Source organism: Aythya marila, assembly GCF_965140915.1.
Source record: "Aythya marila genome assembly, chromosome: 10".
In the NCBI taxonomy this organism is placed as follows: domain Eukaryota; kingdom Metazoa; phylum Chordata; class Aves; order Anseriformes; family Anatidae; genus Aythya; species Aythya marila.
Window position 1 is genome coordinate 622,583 of NC_139051.1, and position 23,265 is coordinate 645,847.

At 52.1% G+C, this 23,265-nt stretch overlaps 1 protein-coding gene across 2 annotated transcripts in view; it reads left to right on the forward strand.

Annotated features, from left to right (window-relative positions):
* Positions 1–23,265, forward strand: part of SRGAP3 (SLIT-ROBO Rho GTPase activating protein 3) — a 94,417-nt gene that overhangs the window by 35,685 nt on the left and 35,467 nt on the right. For both annotated transcript variants that reach the window (XM_082768351.1, XM_082768352.1), the window contains exons 2-4: positions 6,749–6,941; positions 11,103–11,265; positions 18,827–18,889. In XM_082768351.1, the coding sequence (XP_082624477.1) occupies positions 6,749–6,941; positions 11,103–11,265; positions 18,827–18,889 (419 nt within the window). The remainder of the gene's footprint in view (positions 1–6,748; positions 6,942–11,102; positions 11,266–18,826; positions 18,890–23,265) is intronic.

Consider the following 23,265-nt stretch of genomic DNA (forward strand, 5'->3'; position numbering starts at 1 on the left):
TTCATGTGCGACACCCGCCAGTAGCTTTGGTGGTCAGAACCAGGGTTCTCGTGTCTGTCTTATGTATGGGATATTCATGAGAAATTATGGCTGGGGAGGAAAAAAATATCTCAACTTCCTCCACAAAATAGCAGCAGGAAAATCTCCCCCAGGAGCTCACTCCTTACTAGACACCAGAGAGCTCGTATGGGTCAGAACAACCTTGAGTGCCCCGGCCAGGGACAGCTCCAGTGGGCACCCTCTGGTGGGGCTGGTCCTGCTGCAGTGCCCGTGCTGCTCTCTTTGGGCAGCAGGCTCTGGCGGGATCTGCCTGAATTTGTCACACTGGGGCAAATACACAGGTTGATGTAAAGGTTGTCAGGTTGTGAGCTTCGTGTTACAGGTATGACGACAGAAAGTGCTGCTATTCGTTATCAGGTTGTTTGCCCTCAGATGCGATGAGGAAAGGTGCAATTACCAACAGTGATTCTGCTGTTTAGCTTGCAGTTGTTTCACTCAGACTTACTTTGATTTTTTGTTCAAGATTTTACTGTTTATGAAGAAAGTAATTGTTAGAGTAGATGTACATGGCAAAGTAGGGTGCCAATCAGCTTACAACCATAGCATCATTTAGGTTGGAAAAGACCCATAACATCATCAGGTCCACCTTGGATTTTGTGGGTGTGTGTTTGTTTCCATTGTGGTTGATGCCAGTCAAGGAGCCTGGCCTTTATCAGCATTTGAGGTAAGAAGTATTGGAGCCAGGGGTTACTGGAAGAGGGAGAGACTTGCAGTATAACTTCTGGAGAATGTGGTTGTCTCATTTACTGCATTTGCTAGGATGAAATCCTAGCTCCATTGAAGTTGGTGGGAGTTTTGCCACGGTTTCATCCATGGCCAGGATTTCAACATCGTGTTTGTGAGTTTCTGAAAGTCAGAGTTTCTCTTGCCCAGGAGAATATGTGAAATATATGAGGACACAGTAAGGGAATAATAAAAACAGACACCACTGGTAAAAGTTGCATTAAACTAGCAGCATTCATCTGGGGGTTTCATTGTTAGATTAAAAAAAAAAAAAAAGAAGGAAAATAACCTTCAGTAAACTGAGGGCGGACCCGGTGGAAGTAGCAACACGTTAATAATGACCTGGAACTGAGCGTACTGTATTCATCTTGACCTCTCCACACAAGCATGTTACTTCTCATTTGAATGCTCAAATTGGCCACAGTTAGCCCCAAAGAATTTTGTTCTTTGTAAAGCACTGCATCAGCTGTGTTGTCAGAGGTATGTTATTTGAACACGTGTAATCACACTGTCTCTGTGCATCCTGCCAATATTGTCCTCACTGGGGAAGGGATGAGATGAGCAGCCTAGGATAGGAAAAAATGAGATTTAATCTGATCTACTGGCCAGCATGTCAGCATCAACCCAAGCAGCACTGTTCCAGAGCCTTGAAAAACCTAGAGAAAGTGCCTGTTTTCATTGGCACACCTGTGGATACCAGTTTCCAGCCCGAATGCAGCGCTCCCTGAAGATGGGAGGGTTGGTCTTGCTGTGGTGTAGTCACACTGGCTCCAGGATTTCTGAAGGTCCGTGTCTGAAGTCAAACACCAGTACCTCAGGTTCAGTTGGTTGCATTGCTGGTGCGAGCTGCCCTCACCCCGGGCTGCTGCAGTAAGAGTGGGGCTCAGCCGTTGTCGTGCTGCCAGCCCCATGCGCTGTAGCCAGAGAGAGCACTTTGGAGAAGGTCTGTGTCAAGAAAACGATGACAAAAACACTTTTCCCTGGAGATCTTTCTCCCACTTTGTGCAACCGACCTCTCTGTTGATACTGGTTGAGCTCTGCCGCTGCGCGCGGGCATCGCAGCGGCTGCTGCCTGATAGATGTCTGAGCAGCTGCAAATCCTCGTGTGGCAGCGTGGGAGCAGCGCCTGGTGTTACAAAGGCCGCATCAGAAAGGATTGCTTCCTCTCTGTAGCTCTTTGCCGTTGTCTGTATTAGCCCAGTGTTTTGTTGCGAGTCATGCACAAGATTTCAGCCGGGTTCAGTTTTGTAACTGGGTTGTAACAATCGCAATGTCAAAATACAGCTCCCCTGAGCCCCCGGCCTCCTTCCACCGGCGTGTAGGGCCGCCGAGGAGCTGCCGCCCAGACATCCAGCCCAGCTGGCCACGAGCAGCTCCATGTCCCCAGCACGGTGTCATCAGCTGCCATCCTCAGTGCAGCGACGTCGCGTCACACGCCTCCGGCTGCCTGGCCCAGGACACTACAGTTTTTTGATTTCTCACCTGACTTTCTTCATGGCCAGTCTGCTCATCTCATGCTAGTACTGATTTAAATCATTGCTTTCTTGGGGCTGTTTCCACTTTGGGGCTGTTTCCACTCCCCTTCCTATATTTGTACCCAACAACTGCATACCCACTCAGCTCTCAGTTTTCTGAAAGGTTTTGAATAACTCCAAGTTTCTGGGTTGTGGATTTTTTTTTTGATTGCAATTTTTACTGTTGCCATTCATTTATAAACCCGCCGTAGCTTAGATGTCTGAGGTTTTTCTCGTAATAAGATTTTCTGGTAATCTTGGATTGACCGTGGGATCTGTCATCCAGGCTCTGCAAGGGCCGTAGGCTCCTGCCTGGGGAGATTCGAAAGTCTTGGAGGCTGAGGTTTTGCCCGGCTAATATTGGGTGTGAAGACACCAGAGCTCTGTGCTGCCTGGTGGGGTGTCCCATCCTGTCCTGCCCTGTCCCGTCCCGTCCCGCTGGCTGCCCTGCCAGCCTGTCCTCGGGGAGGGCTGCGGGGCTGCCCTGCGTCCCCCCTGACAACCCCGTCCCTGCTGGCATCTCCCCTGGCCGGATGCATGGCCTGGCAGTAACGAGCAGTCAGTGGGTGTGGGGTGGGGTAATTAATTTGAAAATAGTTAACAAAGCCAGCTCCCCAGGACTTCTGAGTGCAGCTGTTCCGTGTCTCGGCTGGATTAGCAGTCCTGCTGTTTGTCCAGAGCGTTGTTGCTGTGCCTTCGTTTGCCAAGGAATTTTGTTTTCTCCGATATCCCTGCCATTGTATTTCAGAAGAGCTGAGGAAATAATTTGTCTTGCTTTTGCTGCCTCTGATTCTGCATTTTAAGTGGCAGGACTGTTCACGCTGCAAACTGCTTTCTTACAAACAGAGCCAAACAAACTGGGGGGAAGAAGCAGCAAACGTGGAGAGCCGGTCGTTCGGCGGAGTTCAGGGAACTCGGGGGGCTTTCTAGCGCACTTGTTGGGAGAACAGCTCATTTTGGCCTTCTTACTTGGCCCTGTTTGTGGTTTCATATATTGTGTATGGAACTGTGGGATTATTTCGCACAAACGGGTGTGGAAATGTGACCAGCCACACGACTTTCTTCATGCTTTGCTTTCTGCTTTTTGGCAAATGCTTTTAGCTCGTCCTAAAGCAAACGTTCCTGCAAATTTCATGTTCAAAGACACAAACTGTGAGGCAGCTATACTCCTGGTGGACTTGTGGTGTTTGTGTTTACGTCCTAATGGTGATGGATAAAAGCCAGAGCTGGAGAGTTTTTCTAGTGAGGTTTGCTTGTCATGGCAAGGAGCCTTTTTTCGTCCTAGCAATGAAAGCCATAAGCGTGGGGTTTAAAAATAAATAAATAAGAATATCAGTTTGGAACCAAGACAGAGTCCAGGCTGGGCTTGGGCTATGTCATTGAGACATGTTTAGCACCGTTTAGACGGCCAGGCAGGGCACGGGCAGGAGGGGTGCTGTGGCGGCGAGCCACGGGGTGGAGGGGACGGTCCCTGAGTGATGGTGAGCACCCAGTGGGCTGCCAGCACCTCGGCTCCTGCTTGTGGCCTTCGCTGTGCCTCCAGAGAGCGTGAGCTGTCCTGTGCCCAGCTGCCTGTGCTTTGGGCTCGTCTCACTCAGGTCTCTCCTGAGAAGCATTTCTCCGTGAGGCGAGTCGGCCGAGTCGAGCCGTGGCAGTGTGAGGCCTGCACGCTGGGCTGGAGCCCATCATGGCACCCGGGGCGCTGGTTGTGCCCTCCTCCTGTCCTCCTGCCTGAGGGAGGCCGCAGGGCACCGGGCGCTGTCGGTGGGGCTGGGCCCCGGCTCCACCTCGAGGCAGGACATACGGGTGTCCTCCGAGTGCGCCGTGTTCCCTAGGCAGCAGGCAGGAAAGGTGGAAAAAGGCTTTTCTGCCGGCCTGGATTGTTCATTATTTTCTGAAAAGGCTACTTAAGAGCAAGTGCGTTTTAATTGAAACGAGGGTGCCTCTTGCATGCAGCAGAGCAGTAACTATGGGAGCGGGGAGCAGCGAGGAAGGCTCTGTCAGGTGCCGCGCTCGTGAGTGACTGACTCACGGAGCCCTCTGGAGCTCAGAAGAACGTCGTTTTCTGTGTTATTGCTGCTGCCTGCTGCATTAATGATGCCAGTAACCCTTAATTTTGTTTTCAATTGCAACCCTTTTCCATTAAAAATGCTCCACGAGTCCTAAGGGTGAGTGGCCGTCTCCACCTGCCTGTGTGGCGGCTCGGCGCCCAGTGGCTGCGGGGTCGCTGCTAATGGGCTCTGGGTCTGCAGGGGCCGCTCACTGCCGCGGTGTCCTCAGGTGCTGCTGGCCCCAGTGAACTTGTGCAGGGGAGCTTGGAAATGTCACAGCAGTGCCTCACAGGCAAAAATTCTGCTGAAGACAGTCAAAATGTGCCTCTCCTGGTGCCCGGCTGACCAAGAGCACCCTTGCTGCAGCCTTGCTGAGGTGCTGCTTGTCGCTGGTGGCTGAGCTGCCTTGAGTGACCACTGCCAGAGATGAGGAGACATTGTGTCAGACACGAAGATCAAATGGGCAGCAGAAGCTCAGATCTGGGAAAAAAATAGGGAGATTTTTGAAACTGAAAAGATTGGAGGAGCATTATTGATATTCTTTGTATTTCTGTGCATTGCCACAATTGTTAAGAGCTGTTCTAGAAACCACCTCAGGCTGTAATCCTCTATGACGAGGGAACTAGAGACCAAATTTGTGTTAAAAAAAAAAAAAAATCTATATCAAACTTGCTCAGCAGAGCAGAGAGCTGTAAAGCAAGTCCTGTGTTGGCACCAGCAGGAGTGGGAATGTAAAATCCATATGGGATGTAATGAAATTTTCACTGACCTTGTGTGGGAAGGAAACTCTTGTCAGCAGGGGAATGTGAAGGTTTTAAAAATGTTTTGTTACGAAACCGGTACCTTTGTATCCTGGAGGAACGTAGCAGAGATGTTTAGGAGGCTCAATCCACAGGCAGCTCCCCTTTCCCCCCGAGCTCCGGTGAATGCCACCGCTCGCTGCCCAGGGCTTGGCGGCGCGGAGCAGCGCCGTGCAACCATCGTGCTGCCCCAGGGGAGCCGTCTCCGAGGAGCTCTGCGGATGACAGCGCCAGCTGGCCATCTCGCATCCCGTCCCTGCTCGGCTGCAAAGCTGGGGGCTGCAGGAAGCCACGGCTGCGTAGGTGGCCGTGAGGTGTCACCGCTCAGAGCAGGCTTTCTGATGACAGCAGAGCTGCAGTGCTGCGTACACGAGACCTTTCTGAAAAGCCTGGGCTGTTTTTCAGCAGCAATTGCAGTCACAGCTACCAAGGATGGGACCAGCCTTCAGGCGTGACGCCTGACTTCTGCAACGTGGAAGCTTCTCCAGGCGTTGTGGTCCATGTCTGTAGCAAAACCAGGGTTACTATTGCCCCGTGGTGTTAAAGCATCCTTGCCCCATGTAGCAGAAGCAGCAGTGAAGCGCTCCGGGTGCCCCTGTGCGGCTCCTGCAGAGGAACCCTGCAGCACCACAAGCTGTGTGTGGGCCAGGCCGTGGGGCAAATCCCAAAGAGGTCGGCGTGTCCTCAGTGCTGGCTCTGTGCGGGTGCCCAGGGGGATCCCGCGGCAGGTGACTGATTAAATTTGGAGTTACCTTTTTGTTTTCAGCACGCTCATTATTTCCAAGGAGCTTTTGCTTTTAGGTGACCTTCATGAAGCCTGCAGCCTCCGGTCCCGTTCCTGCCCTTGCTAAACGACCCAGTAATGAGGTTGCTGCGGGTGCTCTTGTTCCTGCAGCTCTCTGAGCTCACCTGCCAGGCTCGGAGGGGCTCGCTGTTTGGTATGTGAAGGGAAGTTGAAGAAGAACACATCCTTACCACAGCAGTTTTAACCTCCTCCACGTGGGATCCTTGCGAATTTAAAGAGCTCGGAATTGTCCATAAATGGTTTATGATTTCAGTCGGTGCTCTGCATGACTGTTACGTAAAACCTTGCCAGTTCAGCAGCCAGCACGGAGCAATGACTGCTGATGTGCCACTGCAGCCACCAGCTCTGCAGGGCAGGGGGTGAGGAGTGCCTCTATAGCAGCGGCTTTCTGCAGTTCCTTGTCAGCTCCTCTGCAGGTGTTCAGGTGACAGGAGAGCAAACAGCGAGTTGGTTTGTAAATGAAGAATTCAGAATTTCAGGTGGTAATAGACAAATTGAAGCATCGTTGTCTAGTTTCAAGTAGGCGGTTGAACAGCTCTGAGGGTCTGTGTCCTTATGCAGCTGTTTATGTTGACAAAGAACAAGGTTTTAATATGAGGCTGGTGAATGAAATTCTTCAGCTCTCACTTGGAAAAAAAATCTGTTGACTTTAATAAGCCTTGGATTAAATCTCAGGCGCGTGAGGGAGCCTGCTCTAGCAATGCCTGTGAGATTTCCTCTATGACAAGACAGACAACCCTCCTGTGAGTGTTTGTTGCTTACGCTGTGTTTTCTTTTCCTCTTGTGTGCATTCAGAGATCCGCACTCAGCTGGTGGAGCAGTTCAAATGCCTGGAGCAGCAGTCGGAGTCGCGCCTGCAGCTGCTGCAGGACCTGCAGGAGTTCTTCCGCAGGAAGGCTGAGATAGAGCTGGAGTACTCCCGGAGCCTGGAGAAGCTGGCTGAGCGGTTCTCCTCCAAGATACGCAGCTCCAGAGAGCACCAGTTCAAGTAAGCAGCATTTGCAGGAGCAGGGGGGTGCAAAACCATGGGCTGGACACTGGTTCAAGCGCTAGGTCTGAGAGCTTTTCAGGACTTCTGCTGCAGCAATACTGAGCTGTGCTGCTTGGGTTGGACTTCCTAGGTACTTCTTTGAGCAGTAGAATAAAAAATGTGGATTGGGGGCTTGGAAAGAGTCATGGCCCCTGTATTTTTTTTTTAAAGGCTTGAATTCGGTCACTGATTTGACTGTGAATAATGGTAGGCCCATTTCATAAACCCTGGTTTCTGTGCGCAGCCCAATCTTTCAGTGTCAGAACGCTTCCCATTGCTCATAGATCTGCTTACAGGCTCAGACTTGGAAGCAGCTTCTGGAAATCTAATTTATTACAGTTTTTTTGAAAATGAAATATGTATGCTTTCCATGTAAATATTTTAAAACAAAGCTTTGAAATGGGACGTATGAGTTGGATCTGGAATAGTGTGAAACTCAAACTGATGATGAAAATTACAAAATCCCTGAATGTGTGAACGTGTGCAAGTTTTCAAAAGCAGTCTCTTCAGTGTAACCACACTTTCAAGCTTGCCTAAAACGAGAGATCCAAAAAAAGGAAGCTCGAGGCAGGATCTGAGCCTGGAGGTGAGCGGGTTTTGCAGCCAGGATCTGGAGTCAGTGCTGCTGGTGGCCGGGACTCCCAGGCTCCTGGCCACACCGCGGTCCTCTCGGAGGAGCTGCTCCCTGGTCTCCTGCACCCCGCGGGCGTGCTCCCCGCGGCCTGTTGGGGACGGCAGGCTGGGGTCTGCAGGACAAGGCTCTGTGAGCACATGTGCAATTCAGCAGCCGCCGAGCTCATCGTCGGAGCTGCTGGCCGCGTTCCTCACGAGGATCAGAGAGAGAGAGAGCCAGGACCAGCCCTCTCTGGCTCCTCTTGGGGCACGGGGCTCCTGCTGGCAGCGTGAGCGGTGCCCCCGTGCCCTGGCCGTTGGGGTCTGGGTGCTGGCACCACGCAGCAGCACTGCAGCACGGAGGCTGATGCTCCCTGTGGCTGGTTCCCCTGCAGCGCTTTGAAATTCCCAGCCTTTGTCTCCCCACTGACAGCTGCATCCGTAAAATATTCTTTCATCAGGGAGCGTGTCCTTTGCTGGAGATGAAGCTGGTGTAATTGGCCAACAACTACAGCCACTTTCCTAGAAAACAGGTCTTTGCCTGCCGGATGCACTTAGCTTGCTAGCCCCTGGCACTTTGTGATCTCTCTGACCTCCTGTGATTATTTTTCCCCATTTCAGCCGCAGCAGCAGCAATTTCTGCTGTTTCATTACTAAATCCTATTTATTCCATATTACTAAATCCCATTTAATCTGTTTACTCGGTCTCTCCAGTGAGCAAGGATTTGCTGTTGTCTTATGCATAAGGCTGCTCAACACGAGCTGCCGTTCAGGTTCTCTCTGTCCTTTCTGCAGCTGGCTGCTGCTTGCCAGCTGTGCGCTGCTGTCTCGTACGTCAGGGATAATGATCCTGGGGAAGGAGCTGTTGGGTTTGGGCTCACAAAGTTGTTCTTGGAAAGATGGGCACCTGCGAAGGCCGCCTGTGTGTGTGCCTCCTGCCAGCTGAGAGCCGCATCAGGGCACTTCTGAGAGAGCTGGGGGCGTTGCTTATCTTATGTAAGATGCCAGGAAGGCGCTCTGTACTGTACAGTGTCCGCAGGTGACTGATTCTCTGCTTCTGTAAAACACCCAGGCCCCAGGGCCCCGTGCTTTGCAGGGTATTGGCAGCGTTCATAGGGTCAGCTGGATTTGTGCACGCTTCTGCCCAGTCCTCGGATGCCTCGCTCCATCTCAAGAGAGGGACACCAACGTTTTCTGTCCAAACCTCTTTGTCCCTGCCTGTTGGTAGGTTCATGTGCAGCGTGTTCAGCGCAGAGGAAGGCAGTGCAATGCCACGGCACGTGCTCACTGGTCTCGGAGCCCAGCCCCAGCACAGCACAGCCCACAGCAGCACGGCGGTGTGACCAGAGGAAGCGGTGTAGGTGAAGTGTTGGCAATGAATCGTTTCAGCTGCCTTGTTCAGAGGGTCTCAGCGTGTGGCTGTCACACAGGGGTGTTCTGCTTTGCTTGTATCATTTTTGAAAATTTTGATTTGCTTTAATACTAAATACAATGCGTGGGAAAACAGCGCAGGCTGGTTTTCGTGTTGTTGAAACGGAATGTGTCAAGATTACTCGCTCTCATTATGTGTGAAATACTCACAGAAATTTGCCTCAGAGGAGAGTTTTTCTGACCCCCTCTGGCTTCCAGGTGGGTTGGGGGCTCGGATGCCCCTCGGCTGCTGTCCCGGCAGAGCCAGGCGTGGACGTGCTCGCTCTCGTGGTGCTCTGGCTCCGGGGCACTTCTGGGTTTCCCAACCCGCCATGTGCTGCAGTTCACGGGAGCCTTTGTTGTCTGCAGCGTGGGCTGGATTAACGCGGCGGTAAATATTCAGCATACATGAATATTTTCATGTTGTGCACAGACACTTCGTGTTAACATTGGATTTAAAACGTTTTCTCCAGCACTGTTTAGCGGACTAAATGCGATGCAACAGATTGCGTGGCAAATGGGCTCTGTTCTGAGAGGAAAGTGACAGCTGTATTAATAGCACGAAGCGGAAAGAAGCAGCAAAACTCCCCTCCCTGGCAGAGCCTCGAAGGGATTGCTGCCTCCCTGACTTCACTGCTTCATCGTAGGGAAGAGGCAGGTTTCCCATCTCATCCAGACCAGTGGATGGCGAGGAAGGGCGTGCTCCCCAACCAGCTCTGCCGGGCTGTGGTTGCCTTCCAAGAGCCCTCCCTCTCCTCGTGGCCACCAAGTGGCCATGTCTTCCCCCTGCGCAGGGCTCCGGGGCTGCCAGCCATGCAGGGCAGCTCCACGGGCTGGCAGAGGGCACGTCCCAGGCCATTTCTTCTGGAGCCCTACCAAAACTGGGGGCAGTTCCAGCTACACCCGCCTCAGCAGCTGAGTTACAAGGTGGGGGCATTGCTACAGCTCAGAGCTGACCTGGGCAGACGCAGCAGTGATGGGGAGACGTGAGGGTGAGCAGGAATTGCCCTTCAGCAAGGGCCAGCGTGAGTCACTGGCGCTGGGGCAGGGGAGGGCTGGCTGGAGCCAGTTACGCTGCAAGTCGTTATGCCAGGGTAATTAATTCACCTGTGTCTGGTGCCATATCAGCATTGTGCTTGGGACAAGTCCAGTGCTCAAAATAGAACCTGTCAAAGCACTGCAGATAAGCGGGTGGCTGTCGTCTTACTTGTCTGGGATTCCAAAGGTTGGGGAAATCGTGGAACCGCTCTAAGACTTTGCTTTCTCCCTAACAATTAGGGCAAGATCTGGCCCCCTGGTTTAGTGGCAGAGAGTGGGGCTGCAGCCCTGCGGGGTGGGTGCTGGCAGAGAGCTGGTGCCTGCGAGGTGCTGGGCTGAGTTCTGTGGCTGGCAGCAGCGCCCTGCAGCCTGTGCCGCGGGGAGCCGAGGGGCTGGCAGGCAGCACGCGGGGCTCGGGTGGGGACACGGGGCTGCGCCTTGCCGGTGTCACCTCCGCTTTGCCGCGTGGTTTCTTTCTCTGCAGGGACGAACATGAGACTCGTGGTGCTGTTTTCTCATGAAAACTGCTTCCCTGCAACATTTGTATCTGGGGGATGGAGCTCGCAGAAGAACAAGATGTCCTGGGATGTGCAGTAGGGTCGGTGGCCGGCAGCGCGGTGAGGGACAGCACGCAGCAGTGTGGTGGTGTTGGAGGGGGATGAGCTCTGATCTGACCAAATCTGAATGAACACAATGAGATGAGAGTTACCACCTTTCCCCCCGGTACATATTTAGATGGTGGCTGTTACAATAAACCCCTGATACCACCAAAATACCGAGCAGTGAGCTCAGTGATCCGAGCTAGCGGCGTCTAAAGCAGAAGGGCTGGAGGAGCTGGCATTGTGGCTGCTGCAGGGTCAGGTGCTTGGCCGTGTGCTGCAGTGTTTCTGTGTGAGGAGACGAGAGCAGCTCATGCTTTTCTCTGGGGGCATGGTGAATTCTGGCAGCCCTGTGCTGTTGAAGGAGGCAATGTTAATATGCTAACTGCATTCATTTGAAAATCGTGTGCCTTCTTGACTTGTTCCCTTGACATTTTTGCTTCTTTCCAAATTTCCCTAGGAAAGATCAGCACCTGCTTTCCCCTGTGAACTGCTGGTACCTGGTTCTGACACAGACCCGCCGAGAGAGCAGAGATCATGCCACCCTGAATGACATCTTCATGAACAATGTCATCGTCCGGCTGTCGCAGATCAGTGAGGATGTCATCAGGCTCTTTAAAAAGGTAACCCCCGCTGTGTTGGAGAGCCCTGCACAGGCAGAATATGTCCTTATGACTTAGTGTGTTTTGTTTTTGTTTTTTAAAGAAGTCTTATGTGGACTTCTACACAAGTTGGAAACTTTTTTTGAAGATGGAAAACAAATTTACTTACTGGGCATTTGAATTTTTGAGACTGCTTTTTGCCCTATTTTTGGCATGGGAGTGTTTAACATTATAAAACACTTGGAGACGCCCTAGAGAAAAGCCAGACTTGAAATCAGTTGGAGAATAGCTGGTTTTTGATCGTGGTCCAGCAAGGCAGAGGGGGTTAGTCCACAGAGATGGAGTCAAAGTTGCACCCAAAGCTGCAGCCAGCAGTGCTGGTGTCTGGGCACAGCCTGTCCCCTCTGCCCAACAACGGTGTAAGTGGGTGTAAGAAAGCCAGCGTTGCTGAAAAGCAGAGAAGGGTAACGAGACTTTTTAAGAAGTGCAGGTCACCTCTGGTTTTCTCACTGAGACAGGAGCTTGAACCCTGTAATGTGACAGTGTAAAGCCATAGGACGGCAGGCCAAGTAAAATTCTCAGAGGCAACTTGCTGAAGAGATGGAGCAGGGTGAGCCCTGCGGGATGGCTGACTGCACAGGAGAGGAGCTCTGAACTCAGTGGTTATCTTGAAATTTTAGCCACATTTTTAAATGTGATATTTTTTTGTGGCTAGTTTCTTCTAGTTTATGGATCTAACCTAGAAATGAAACTGCAGGGGCAGGCTTGGACTTCCTGTTCTGATCTGGGATGTCATCCCTTTTCCTGTCCTGGTTAGTTCTATGTTGGTCTCAATCTCCCTCCCATTTGCACTTTACTCTGAACCCAGTTTTGAGACGTATATCAAGACCATCCTTCCACTTCATAAGACTGTGGTAGTATTTATTGTTTTAATCTGTAGGACAAATCCAGTCATCACTTAAACAAGGGCGTAAAATGAAGTATTTTGACTGTGGTAAGTCAATCCTCTCCCATGTGACGATGAAAGTATTTCATCCATTCAGCAGGATTATTTCTTTGGTTTTCCTCAGTCCTCTCCCTTCTTCCTCTTTTTGGATTTTAACTTTTAAGACACAACACTTACATTGCATGGAAGTTGTTGCTCCTTTTTCATCCCTCCCCCATCCTCTGCCAAGTGAGGTGAAGTAGCACCGGCTTCATCTGCAGCCTGCACAAGCCAGCCCCTGTTTTAATCAAAGGGAGGCTTTGCAGTTGGGTTGTGGGGATCTGTGATTTCACTGGCATTTGTCCCTTGAGGCTTGAATTGTAGCAGGACTCACATGTCCCCAGGAATAATGATCAGCTAAATCACTGAAAAGGCCTATTTTGTGTCATCGTTTGCCCTTGATGTGGGTAGGAAGGTTGCCGTTTTTGGGGATACGCAGGTTATTTTTTTAACCTATTGCACACTGTGCCCAAAGTGGCATCGGGCAGCACTTTGCAGCAGTGCTTGGTGAGAAACGTGTGTGGAAATCAGAGCATCCTGATAAAAGGTTGTTTTAGATACGCAGTCCAGCCTTGCAGCTGGTGTTAGATTGCTCAGAGCAGGCGTCTTTCAGTATTTTACCCACTCTGCCTTTGAGTATAATGGCCAAAGCTCCTCAAGCACTCCTCCTGGGGAGACCGTGCCACACAGGGCTGGCAGGCAAATAAACCAACACCAGAAGGGTTAAAGGCATCCGCATCGTGGTTCAGCTGTTTGGTTTGGTCGCAGATTGCTTTTTGATGGTAAATTAGGGTAACATTTTTTTCCAGAGATGTCACTCTAAATTCCTCCCATCTAGAATTTATTAATGGGCTGTGACATGCTGCGGGAACGTGGAGGGACGGGCAGGTTTTGTGCATTGTGCTTCCATTATGTCAATGTAAACAATGGCAGCAAAGCAGCAGCTCCGTACTCTCTGGGCTTTGAGGACGGGCGTAATTGAGAAGCAATCGATCATCGCAGCGGTAATTTGCCAACAAAGGTGCTGAGCGCTGCGATGCTTCTCCCCGTGACTTCCCCCACTCTGCTCAGTGCTGGTGTGGGCCGTTCGTTACTAAATGGGGGCTCTGTGTTTTGTGCAGCTCCACTCAAGTGTTGTGCCCTCCCCGTGACCTGCAGCGTTTGCTCCCTTCCCTTCCCCTCGTCCTGGTGTTCGCCATTCATCGGCTGGACGCGCGTTTCGTGGTGAGAGCCAGAAAGCCTTCTGGGGTGACCCAAATCCAGGAGAGGAAGAAGTATGAGGTGCTGGGGTTGGGTTTGCAGCGTGTGAGCGGGGGCTGGCGCAGCCAGGTGTCTGCAGGGCTGAGCTCACTTCAGCTCAGGTCACTGCTGGCAGTGCTGGCCGCCGCTGGTGTAAGAATGTGTAAGGTGATTATCAAACACCAGAGGAGAAGGTGGTGGCTTACAGTGCTCGGATCACTGGTACATCACTGGGACATCACTGGGACATCACTGGTAAATCCGCTCTTGCAGGCTGTGGCTGTGGCTGGCCAGCCGTGCAGGTCGTGTGGCTGCAGGGCCACCCCCGAGTTGCAGCAGTAGTGGCTTTGCCCAGAAGGGAAGCTGCGTTCCCTCCAACGCTGAGAGGAGCTCGCTGCCCTGGTGCTGGATGAACCGAGGGCTGCGGGTTTCTTCTGCGGAGGTTCAGCTCGGGCTGGTGGTGCTGGCAGCAGGGAGTCTGCCCGCTGCGTCCCTGCCATGCTCTCCACTTCCTTCTTGGCTTAGTGAGTGACAACTTGGTTAGCTTTGAAAGTGAGGAGGAAGCCTTGTAGGGAAAAATGCAACCCCTCCTCTCATTGTTCGTTTCTTTTTAATATCACAGAGTGTTGTGAAATAGAGGGGAAAAAAAAGAAAAGAAGACTACAGCCCCTGGGGGATCAAGTTAGACTGCAAGCTGGAGAAGTCTGCAGAGGACTCAGCAAGGGCTGGTTTTTCAGGACAGTGATGAGCTTTAGGGTTTTGATGAGGTTTGGTGGGGTGGAACATGAGTGTTTGTCTGCAGCCAGAGTTTGAAAGTGCTCCTCCCTGAGCATTTTTATACAGAGTCAAAGAGAAATTATAAAACCAGATGTCATGCTGGTAAATCAGGGTTCATCGCTGAAATCAATGGACCCACTTTGTCCATGGGCACTGCAGGCAGTATATATCCCGTGTTGTGGCTTTAAAGCATAGATGTGTTTAAGTTGTTAGTAAGGTGGTCCTGATATGTAGAAATAGCTTTTATTATTATTTTAATTTTATTTAGGTTTGGCTCATTCTTCGAGCCCATGTCATGCAGCTGAACCCCTGCAAACTGAAGCGTAGCGAGTGGCAGCTCACTTGGGCAAACGTCCTTGGAGCTTCCAGTCCGAGCTGCGCTGCTGGGGCAGGAGGAGATGATTAAGGCAAATATTAGCATAGCAATAGGCAGGCGATAAATGGAGGTGCCAAGGCACAGAACTGCAGAGATCCGACTGAGCTCCTCGCTGGGCTGCATCGTGTCCCCTCGAGGCCTTGCAGCACTCCTCCTGGCGAGCCCTGGGCACGGGATGTGCTGCGGGGCCGGGCAGGCGTCCCCCCCTCTGCCTCCCCCTGCGGCTGCTGCTTCCCGGCACAGGACAGAACTCACACTGCAGACAGCATTGCTCTGTCCGAAATAACTGTGCCGCGGCATTCCCCAGCGAGAGGTTTAATTACGTGCCGTGACAGTGGATTTCATTATGTCCCGTAGTGCCGTGCCCCGGATGGGGATTTAATGAAGAAGCGGTGTCTGTCTGGAAGGGAGAGCTTTTCTTCTTCTTTAACCAAGTGTTCTTTGTTGTCCGTGCTCATGGTGCTTCTTCCTGTCCCCGTGTCTGCAGCAGCAGGGATTTTAACAGACCTGCTAACTGAAGGAGGCTGTTCCGCTAAGCAGCCGTGTTTTTAGTGGGAATGGCAGGCATGAAGCAAACAGCTAGGTTGGAGTTTGGGCTTGGTGAATGGTGCCAGGGGGTTTGAGTGTGCTGCAGGATGTTCTGGCTTTGTCTCGTGAATATACAAACGCAATCTGCCTGTTACAAAGAGGGCGGGCAGCAAGCTAGGAGGAGAGGTGAGGCTGTCAGCTTCTACCTGCCGGAGGTCGGGACGAGGCTGGGTGCTGCTCTGCTGGGAGGCTTCTGGCAGTGCCGCAGGTCCCTGTGGTCCCCATCGGCAGCTTCCAGAGGCTGGTTTGCAGTGTCTGTAAGCAAACAGGCCCTGAAACGTAGTGCATGTACACACCTGTGGTCCCTCAGTGGCAACGTGACTCATGTGAACGCCAGCTGAGCCAGTTTTGTTGCTCTATTTAAGAGTCCAAAATTAGGTTTGAAAATTACAGCTTCGTGGACTTCCCCCGGTCGCACAGGAAAGCTGGGGCAGAGGCAGAAGCTGCAGCTGCCTCTGGGCCCTGGCTCTGCCCACAGGCCTGTCCTCCGGCTTGGGGAAGGGCTTGTTCAGGCCCTGGGGGCTTAGGTTTGTGCAGGGGGGTCAGCGGAAGGGTTAGATGTGACTGCTCTGATCCCTTACAGCCGTGGGGTCTTTGGGGTCCGAGAGCCCGCTCTCTACAGCCCCTGACTGAACAAGCCCCGTCCTGGAGGTGCCCCCTGCCCGGGGTGCTGCACGCCTCCAGCAGCGCTGCTGCTTGTGAGCGAGCCACCAGAGAGATCCTGGAGACGAGGCGGTGAATGCTGGGTTTGGTGGCAGGGGAGAGGGGCTGGGGTTTCCTAGCAGATGAGGTTTCCAGATGGCTGGGGGTACTTAGCACCTCCTGCTAATTGGCATCTTCTTGGCACCTCACGGGAGTGTGAATGGGAGCAGCATGCATCGGTCCTCTGACTCTTCCAAGTGCTCTGACACTAATTCACAGATAAACTATAATTACTGCATAATTCACCGAATGCAGAGCGCTTTTAATCCTTAGCTTCCTCACTTCCCTCTCTGCATTAAATGCTAACTTTTAATAGTCTAGGATTAAACTTGTACTGTGTGTGGGTTGGCCAGGCCTCTGGGCCATCACCCACCCAACAAGCCAAGCAGACCATGCACAAAGATGTTTGAGCTTAGCTGAGAGAAATCTGAAAGGAACTATTTTTTCTAACTTTGTTTGGTGTTTTGGTGGGGATCTATACTTAGTTTAAACACATCTTCCAGTTCCAATTAGCGTTTCCTAGCCAAGCAAGTTCCACGGAGAGATGTGGGGTATAATTAGGAGGGAGGGCAGGAAGGCAGTGCATGCACATCTGCAGCAGCATCCTGAGTGCTGAGGAGGAGCTGGCCTGACCCGCAGCCAAGCTTCAGCGAGCAGCAGCTGCCCCCTGCCTGGCTGCGGGACGGGGGCACCGGGGGCTGCTCCGTCCTGCAGGGAGCGAGGGGGAAGCGCAGGGAGGCGAAGGGATTTCCACAGAGAAGGGGGCGGGGGGAGGAGGATGCCAACCTCGCAGTCAGCTTTATCCTGAGCCTGCTGAACTTTGGCTGTCGCAGTTGGGAAATTGGAAACTTCATTATATAACCGTGGCGTGGGCATTTCGTAACCGTGTCCTGCCTGAGACAGCCTTTGGGCTGCTCTGGTCAGAGCAGTGAAAATGAGCTACTGAAGACAAATAGAAGAGGGAGGTTAGGTCATGGCCGAGGTGAAAGGAAAAGGAAATATTCAGGCTGGGAAGCCCTGATAATCTTCACTCTGAAATACCAGAGGTGGTGGGAAATTGCAAGTCCAGCAGCAGGTGTCCTTAATAAACCTATCACAGCAAGCTGGATTGGCAGGTGGTGCTGGGTGGCTGGAGACTGAACTGAAGTGATTAGCGTGCCCACGGGTGTTTATGGTATGATTTATTATACAGGAGAGTCCGTCCAGTGCTAACGCAGCCGGCTCTGCCAGGAGAATGCAGCAGCCACGTAACCACGCTCAGGAGCACAGCTTTTGTTGGGAAGTGGGCAAAGGCAGGTGGGAACACACTCCTCTGGCAGGAGACAAGGCTCTGCTTCTGTGCATGCTGCCAGTCTGCGTGAAACTGGTCACCAGAAGGGAGGAGAGGGCACGTGCTAGAGCCACACGGGGGCTGATTGTGGACTGGAGATAAATTTTGCCAATGGAAGGGAAAACCAAGATTGCTGGTAATTCCTGCTTCATCCCTGTGTGCTGGCAGGAGAAATAAATGACACCGTGTGTGAGGTTCTGCACTGGGCTCGGAAGCCCAGGCTGGGCGATGCGTGGACAAACGCGGACCAGAAGTGAAAATGCAGCAATTCAAATAGCACGAGGGCTTGCTGTGCTGCGTGTATTCCTGTTGGTAATTCTGCGTTTTATTTTGTAAAGGGTTTGTAGGAAATTAAAGGAAATCAAAATGCTGGTTTATTTCTAAACTTCACTGTCACAGGCAGATTGGAAGAGGAGGCCATCTGTATTTTGGTTTTAATGTTTAGAAATGGAAAAAACAGCCCAGATGTGGGTTGGCAGCCCTATTGATGCTGTCTTTTCAGCTTCTGGAGCAGGAAGGATATTAGACAGGATTTGTGAAGTGTCGTAAATAAGGCCCCTGGGGCATTTCTCGTGCTGCAGGGCTGTTTCATTAAAAAAAAAATGTCTGTAATTAAAATGTGCATAGTTTAGTTAACTCCAGTGCAGGGCAAGGAGCAGGCAAGTCGTGTGTCTGGCAGGGGAGCCAGGAGAGGGCAGGTCTCGGAGGGGCAGGAGGCATTTAAGGCAGGCATTACCAGAGCCCAGCTGTGCTGCCAAGGTCCACCCACTGCATTGTAAACTGAAAGAAGGAAAGAAAAACCCTACAGGCATGAAAGCAATGTGAAAAATGCAGCTAGATAGTGGCGGCATAAATATGTTGCTGTGTTTTTGTTCTCTGTGGGATGGGTGTGAACGCATTTGCTGGGGATTACCAGGATTCTCTTGGACGCAGGAGCTGGCGGGGCTTGGAACAAACCCTGCTCGCTGCACAGGGATCGGCTTCGCCCTCGGTTTGTGAAAGTTGGGGGAAAACAATTCTCTGCTTCCTGCCGGCCAGCCTGGCAGCGTTCACGGGCTGTCTGCCTGCTGCTGGTGCCCCGAGGTGCCCCGAGGTGCTATGAGGTGCCCTGAGGTGCCCCGAGGTGCCGCGGTGCCGCACCAGCGCCCTGCCAGTGCTCCGAGCCTCCCGCACGCCTCTGCCCAGCTTGTCAGGAGAAGTCTGTGACCTTGCTGCCTCCCCGCCTGAGCCGCACGTTTGTGTGGTTCCCGTTCCCCCTCTGTGTGCCTTCTGCCTGCCTCCGCAGTTTGTTCTGGTGCCCCTCATGTGAAGTCCTCTGGGCCGCGGGGTGCTGGGGCCGTGGGCTCGTCGCAGAGCGCCCGAGCTGCGTGGGGCCAGGGAGCTCCTCAGCGGGGTGAGGGCCCGTGGGGTCGGGCTGGCACAGCGGGGTGGTGCTTGGGAACTGTGCTGGGGGATCGGGATGGAGAGAGGTGCACGGAATGGTTGGCAGTCCTGGAGTCTTACTGCCTGCTCCAAAAGTGTTTTCCTTCCCCAAATGCATGTTGTGAGCATAAGAGTCTCAACCTTTGCTCTTTTTGTCTTCCAGAGCAAGGAAATCGGCTTACAGATGCATGAAGAGCTCTTGAAAGTCACCAACGAGCTTTACACGGTAAGTGATGAACTCATCCTGCTCACGGCTAACCTGTGCAGCGAGGGGGGCCCAGGAGACTGGTTTGTGAGAACAAAATGTCTGTTAAGCATTAGTTACCTTAGGAGTCTCTCTCACCCTCGTGCCATCACGCAGTACAACACGCTTGCTAGAAACATTTTACTCTTGGCTGGTTTTGATGGAAGCAGGGAAGAAATTCCCAGCTGTCCTGCAGGGAAGAGCTTCCATGTCTTCATCAGGCAGTGGATCCTGCCATCTAACTGTGCCACCTGAGCACAAACAGAGATGTCTTGGGCATGATCCAGGACGATCCCTGGTGTCTGCAGTGTTCTCACCTGCCCTGCCTTCTTCACAGAGTTGCCCCTTTCAGTTTTCGCTTGCTTGGTGCTTTCTGCCAGGTGCTAATGGCTCGTGAGTTGTGCTCTGGGTTGTCAGTGCTAATTTGTGGCTGAAACTTGACCTGCTCATGAGTCTGGTAGCCTGTGGGTGCTGGCTGAACACACCCTCTGCTGCTGAATTCACAGAACTCCTAACTAGCATGTGCTCCCCCTCATCCCCTTGCTCTGAGCGCCTTGGTGGCAACGCAGTCTGTGCCTCCAGGTGAAACCCTGCTGTTACAGGACATCGCTCTTCAAGTAGGTTTTCATAGTAAAAATCTTTGTGTTGCTTCTGTCTCTTGCCTCATAGGATTTTGTTTTATTTTATTTGTGGTTTAAGTTTAATGAAGCAATGTAACATCTGTCTTATACAGGAAAGTTGAGATGATACATGGCTTTCTTCAGCTGTAACTGTTACTGGCACAGAAATGACACTGTAGTAGGGTTACTCCTAAACAATGATTTTATTCCATTTTTTGAAAAATAGGCCTAAACAACAGACCATGAGTGACATTACTTGATATTTCTGCCACAAATCTTCCTCTTAATAGTTTTTTTCCTGCACTGGTTGTGGGAGAACTCGGCTTTTGTGAGTCCCGCAGTGGGGGTGGACAGCCAGGTTGGATTAAAAAGCTTGCAAGAGGGTTGGGTGGTTGGTTGGTGGATGTCACAAGGTGTGTTAGTGCTAGTGACTAATCCAGATTAATTGCAGCAGCATGACAGGTGCAAAACAAACAACGAATAACAGGGGTTGGGCTGACCTTGGTGCACGTGGACCGGTGTACTCAGAACCCACATGTGGGACAGGAGCATGACTGGAAGCACACAGTGCAGTCAGTCTGAGGATCAGCAGTGAGCTGGGGGCTCAGCTGCAGGAAAAGGGAACTGCAAGGAAAAGCAGAAAGTGTAATTTTGGTCCTCTTGGGTCTGTGGCAAAACTCATCTTCAGGGGAACTGAATTTTCACTCCATTTACTGCTTTGCTTCCGCGTGCAGAGCAGAATGCGTTTGAATGGGTGGAAGAGCTTTGTGCTTCTTTTGAGCTGACCTTGCTGCTAAGATAACGGGGTAATTATGTCACAGAAACACAGAATGGCTGAGGTTGGAAGGGACCTCTGAGGATCATCTGGTCCAAGCCCCCTGCCAAGCAGGATCACCTGGAGCACGTTGTGCAGGGTGGCAGCCAGGCGGGTTTTGGACATCTCCAGAGAAGGAGACTGCACAGCCCCTCTGGGCAGCCTGTCCCAGTGCCCCAGCACCCTCCCAGTAATGAAGAGCCCTCTCATATGCTGGGTGCAGTACTCCAGGTGGGGCCTCCTGAGGGCAGAGCAGAGGGGGACAGTCACCTGCTGAATGGCAGCAAGCCCTCTGGTGTCTGCCATCCTGCTGGGAAACAGTGTGGGGAGAGACAAGTGAAAACTCACAGTGAGATGTGAACAAAAGCAGGCAAAAATCTCTGCAGTACAGACCAGCTCTCCTCCAGTCCATGGTTTTTGTCCCGGAGATACCCGGTGGAAGAGGCCTGACTGCATGCCTGGCTTGCAGGTTGGCCCACTGTGGTTGTGTCGTTTTGGGACGTCTTTGGGGCTGGACTGCTGCTGGCAGGTCCCTCACAGCATGTTGTGTTCCCAGGAGCTGCACGTTCAGTAACTGTGACTCCTGACAAAACCAGGTGCAGAATAAGGACAACTGGCTCACAGGTGCAAAGCTCATTCTTGTCAAATGTCATTCATCTGTCGGCCACACCAGGAAACCATTTCCATGTATCTCGCCTGTGGCCGAACCATGTATCTGTAGTTTGTGCCCTGGACAGGCTGCTTTCTCGGGCTTTGAGAGGGGAACTCTCTGCAGAGTGTAGAAATAATATATTTTTTTATAGGCTTCTGAGGCATTCAGTTTCAAACTTAAACCAAAATAACTCAATTCATTTTAGTTCAGCCTCGTTGCTGTTTTGATGCAAGTCACCCTGCAGACTCTCTCTGCAGCAAGACATAAACCCCCCAAACCACCCCGATTTTAATTAAATAGGAGGTAGATGACTGTCATTCTGAAATAGGAGTACCTGTGAGCAGTTTTGTACAGAAATAAGCTCTGAATTAAAGCCGGTTTCATTAATTTGATTCTTTTTTATAGACTCCTGCAGATAGGTTGTCAGGTTAGAGTCTGCATGGTCTGATGTTGTATGCTGCTCACGGGCCGCTTTCCCCATTGTAAGCATTTGTCTTTGAAGAATTCAGGCCAAAATTAGGGCAAGGAAAAAGAATGGCCCCACAGCAACGTTCTAGTGGTGTTTCCTGTAAGCGCTGTGTAATGCTGTGCGCTCTGATGTATGGCAGTGCCGACGTGCCCTTTGATGTGTGGGGCTAGCCACAGTGCAGGCAGGCTCTGGCTGAAGGCGGCACGCTCAGGTTGGTGTCTGTGATACGGACTGGGGTGATCCTGTGTCAGGAGGAGATACGGAAGGGGATTAATAAGTGTGAAATGAATTGTATTGCCGTGCCGCCCTGCTGAGCAGGTATTTTCTGCAAGGGTCGTGCTACAGAACTCACTGACCGGCTCACACAGCAGAAATACAGTGGTGCACCACAGAAACCCACTGAAAAGGCCTCGTTTTTCTTTCTTAGAAGAGTGGTTTGGCTGCATCGCGGGCAGGGAGGATGGCAGTGGGTGCCTGTCGGTCTGACGGATGCGCCCCTCTCGTAGAACAAAGAGGGGACGGGCCCGGGGCTGTGCTCACCTCCGCCCTCTGGGGCCCCTTGACCTCAGCAGGGCCCGAGCCTGTGCTCAGCAGGGGTCAGGCAGCCTCCGTCTGAGCGCAGTTGTGGGTCAGGACCTAATGATGAGCTGTGTGGGAGGATGAAGCAGCCCCAGCTGCAGGCAGCACGCAGCGCCGTGTATGGCTGGTGTTTTGGCGGTGGCCTTTATTCAGAACTTGTTATTAATATTGGAAAACAACTTGTGTTGTTAAATAACTAATGAACATTGGAACACATTTTTCTCCTTTCACTGCAGCTAATTAACTTATTTGCAGAGCAGATCCCGGGGACGCAGCTGTGGCAGTTTTGCTTTATGAGACAATAGCACAGGACAGGGGCAGCGCCACTTTGTTCCAGGCGCTGGGAAGGCATCGGGGAATTGCGGATCAAAGGGCTGATTGCTGCAGTGTGGGCAGACCTCATTCAGAATCAGGGCAGATATTAAAACAATCAGAAATAGCCCCTGCATTTCCAAGCACAAGCTGCGCCACATGGCAGCAGAGGAGGAGCGTGGCTGGCAGCGAGCTGTTCCAGGAGTCGTTTCAGCCGTGTGAGCGCCGAGCTGTGAGGACAGCGGGTTAGCTGCCGGCCCTGTTCAGTCCTTCGCACCTCGTTACAGAGACCTTCGGGGAAGCTGTACCTGTGGCTCCCGTGGTGCTCCTTCAGGGGCAGGCGGGAGGAAGGAGAACCCTTTGGAGCTCCTCTGGCCATCACAAAGAGCCGGTCCCGTTGGGGCAGCCGGGGGTGGGCTGTGACAGCGCAAAGGTCGGGGCTGCGGGGGCCTGGGGTGAGCGCAGGCAGCTGGAGGAGTAATTCGGCTTTTCTTGTTAGGGAACTGGGTCGTAACCTTGAGATTTCACAGAAATTGTGCAAATTGGTCCATCACCCAACCGCTGGGCTTTGCTGTTGTGTCGCCTTCTGGGTGCTGGAGGAACCTTCCTCGTTACTGCCAGGCTGTGCTGGAGTGCAGGGCTTCTCTATTTCCTCTATTTCACTTTCCTACGAGATTTGCACCAAAAGGCGGTGGCAGACGATAAGGAGGTCTCAGGGAAGCCCTTCGGTCCTTCTCCTTAGGAAGAACCCAGAAAGTGCCTGTTTGATGCGTGCTGTGATGTTCACTGCCAAAACTGCAGCTTGAAATCTGTGGCTCACATTTGCACGATTTTGACACTGACCATCTCAGAAATCAGGCACAAGCCTTTGCTTGCTATCCCTCGCAGTTGCCTACAGGAGCTGGCTCGTTT